Raw genomic sequence first — 2210 nt, forward strand, 5'->3', positions numbered from 1 at the left:
ACCAAAGTGTTTTCCTTTTTATTTTGTTGTCATGCCTGTACACCCTTCATAAACCTGTCACAGGATGACATACATTTCTCCTCTTTTTTTCCTGGCGGAGCTGCCAATCTTCCTTCATGTTGCTTTAAAACATTCATTGGGATATATTGTATATATGTCTGTACAGGGAATAAGCTACAGTGCAGTCTAGTTGGAGCATTGAGGACGGGGTTGTTATATAAGAAGCCTACAGACTGTTCAAACAGCCTTACAGGGAGTCACTGCGCAAAGACACAGCTCTTCAAGTCAACATCTCACACATATGTCCCTTTAATGGGCGCGATTCCTCAAAAGCATGGTGCCCGGGCTATTTTACAATAATGTTCCCAGTCGTCGTGGTGTCATAAACCCTGAACTGTGCGGGTTTAAGTTGAAAGAAGACCGCAATAAATGATGAATTTCTTGTTTAGTTGCAGAATCTTTTTTTCAAATGAGTCTTCAGTGTTTATGAGATGACATAGTCAGCGGCCTCGGCTGTGCTTTCAAAGCTGGTGTCCATGCTGGGGGTCTGAACCCCGGCCCCTCTTCTGGGATCTTTCAGCAAGGGGATGTGGGTGTCACTGTGACAGGAGTGCATAGCGTTGTCCCAGACTTCTGCGATACAGACGTGTGCACGTGAGCCGGCCGCAGCCTCCAGCTCGCCGGAGCGCAGTGCCATCAGTTCAATCTCATGCTTGGCAGCGGTCTCCAGCACCTGTTGCTTGTTGTAGAATAAGACGAAATTGTTGATGATGGGGTGTATGGGCAGCGCTATGGCGATCACCCCGCACAGGAAGCTGATGGCCGCGTTACACCGACCCAAAGTGGTCTTTGGGTAGACGTCTCCATAGCCCACCGTGGTCATGGTGATCACAGCCCACCAGAAGGACTGCGGGATGCTGGTGAACAGGGTTTCCGGGTGGTTCTGCTCCATGGTGTAGCCCAATGCGGAGAAAAGGAAGACCCCGACGCCCATGTACATAAGGAGCAGTCCGAGCTCTTTGAAGCTGCTCTTCAGGGCAGATGTTAGGGTCTGGAGTCCAGCGGAATGGCGAGCCAGCTTGAAAATGCGCGCAATGCGCATTATGCGTAAAGCCTGCACTGCCTGCTGCACGTTAGCCAGCTCCATCACTCCTGTGCCGACGGAGGTCAGAATCAGCACCACGAAGAAGGGAATGATCGCCATGAAGTCGATGATGTTCATGAAAGCCAGGGCGAATTTTATTTTATTTGGCGAGGAGATCAAACGCAGAATGTATTCAATAGTAAACCAGCCGATGCACACCGTCTCGATGACCTCCAGAGTTGGGTTCTCCGTGAGGTTCCCCTCCGAGTCCTCCACCTGCAGGTCGGGGAGGGTCCCGATACACATCACCACGGAGGAGACGAGAATCAAAATGAAGGAAACGATGGCGATTGTGCGAGCGGGAAGCGAGGACTCCGGCTTCTCCATCAACCTCCAGAGGCACATCTGGAAGCGCTGCCAGCCAGCTGCAGACGGATCTCCCTCTCGGTCCACGAGGATAGTTTTCACTTTCTCTGCGATCTCTGCGAGTTCATCCTCCACGTCCTTCAGGTGGCATTTGCAACAGTCGTCCAGAAAATCCGAGTCGATCTTCCAGAACTCCATCTCCTTCATGAAACAAATTGGGCAGATGCCTCTCTTCATGTGAATCTCTCCATAATAATACAGCTCAATTATACACTTAAATGCTTCGGGGTCTCTGTCAAAGTAGAATTCTCCCGTGTCAGGGTCGTAGTCGTCACACAGTGAGGATATTTCTTCGGAACACTTCAGTGAACAGTCGACCAGTTCTGCCAGCCGAGTGTCCGGGTAGCGATGCAACACGTCCCCAAACAACACCTGTTTCACCCCGCCGATGTTCACAACGATCTCCGTCTCCTCGCTGGCTGCAGAGCCGTTGCAGTCGGCATATCGACTCCGCGGGATCCCCCACATTATGCTGGCAACAAAGTCTGCCAAAAAACAGCCCGAGTGACCGAGATGTTCACACTAGTTGTACCCGTCAAAGTAAAGACAAGTCACCAGAAGCCCCGGCGCCGTGCACACAGCCTCAAATGTCTTCTTATGTCTGTGTTTCAGTTGAAAGAACACAGAAGGGACTGCCGCGTGGAGTCTTCTCAGCTCGACACAACACTCTAGTGCGCTCTGAGAAAGTTGGTATTGAAGT

At 51.0% G+C, this 2210-nt stretch overlaps 1 protein-coding gene across 1 annotated transcript; it reads right to left on the reverse strand.

The window, feature by feature from the left end:
- Nucleotides 1–484: 484 nt before the first annotated feature.
- On the reverse strand, nt 485–1978 carry LOC306734623 (voltage-gated potassium channel regulatory subunit KCNF1-like; the record flags this gene model as incomplete). The annotated part of the gene is made up of 1 exon (XM_079215986.1): nt 485–1978. The coding sequence occupies one exon, from the start codon at nt 1976–1978 to the stop codon at nt 485–487; it is 1494 nt and encodes a 497-aa protein (XP_079072112.1).
- Nucleotides 1979–2210: the final 232 nt, after the last annotated feature.

Source organism: Taurulus bubalis (assembly GCF_910589615.1).
Source record: "Taurulus bubalis genome assembly, chromosome: 3".
Taxonomy (NCBI): Eukaryota; Metazoa; Chordata; class Actinopteri; order Perciformes; family Cottidae; genus Taurulus; species Taurulus bubalis.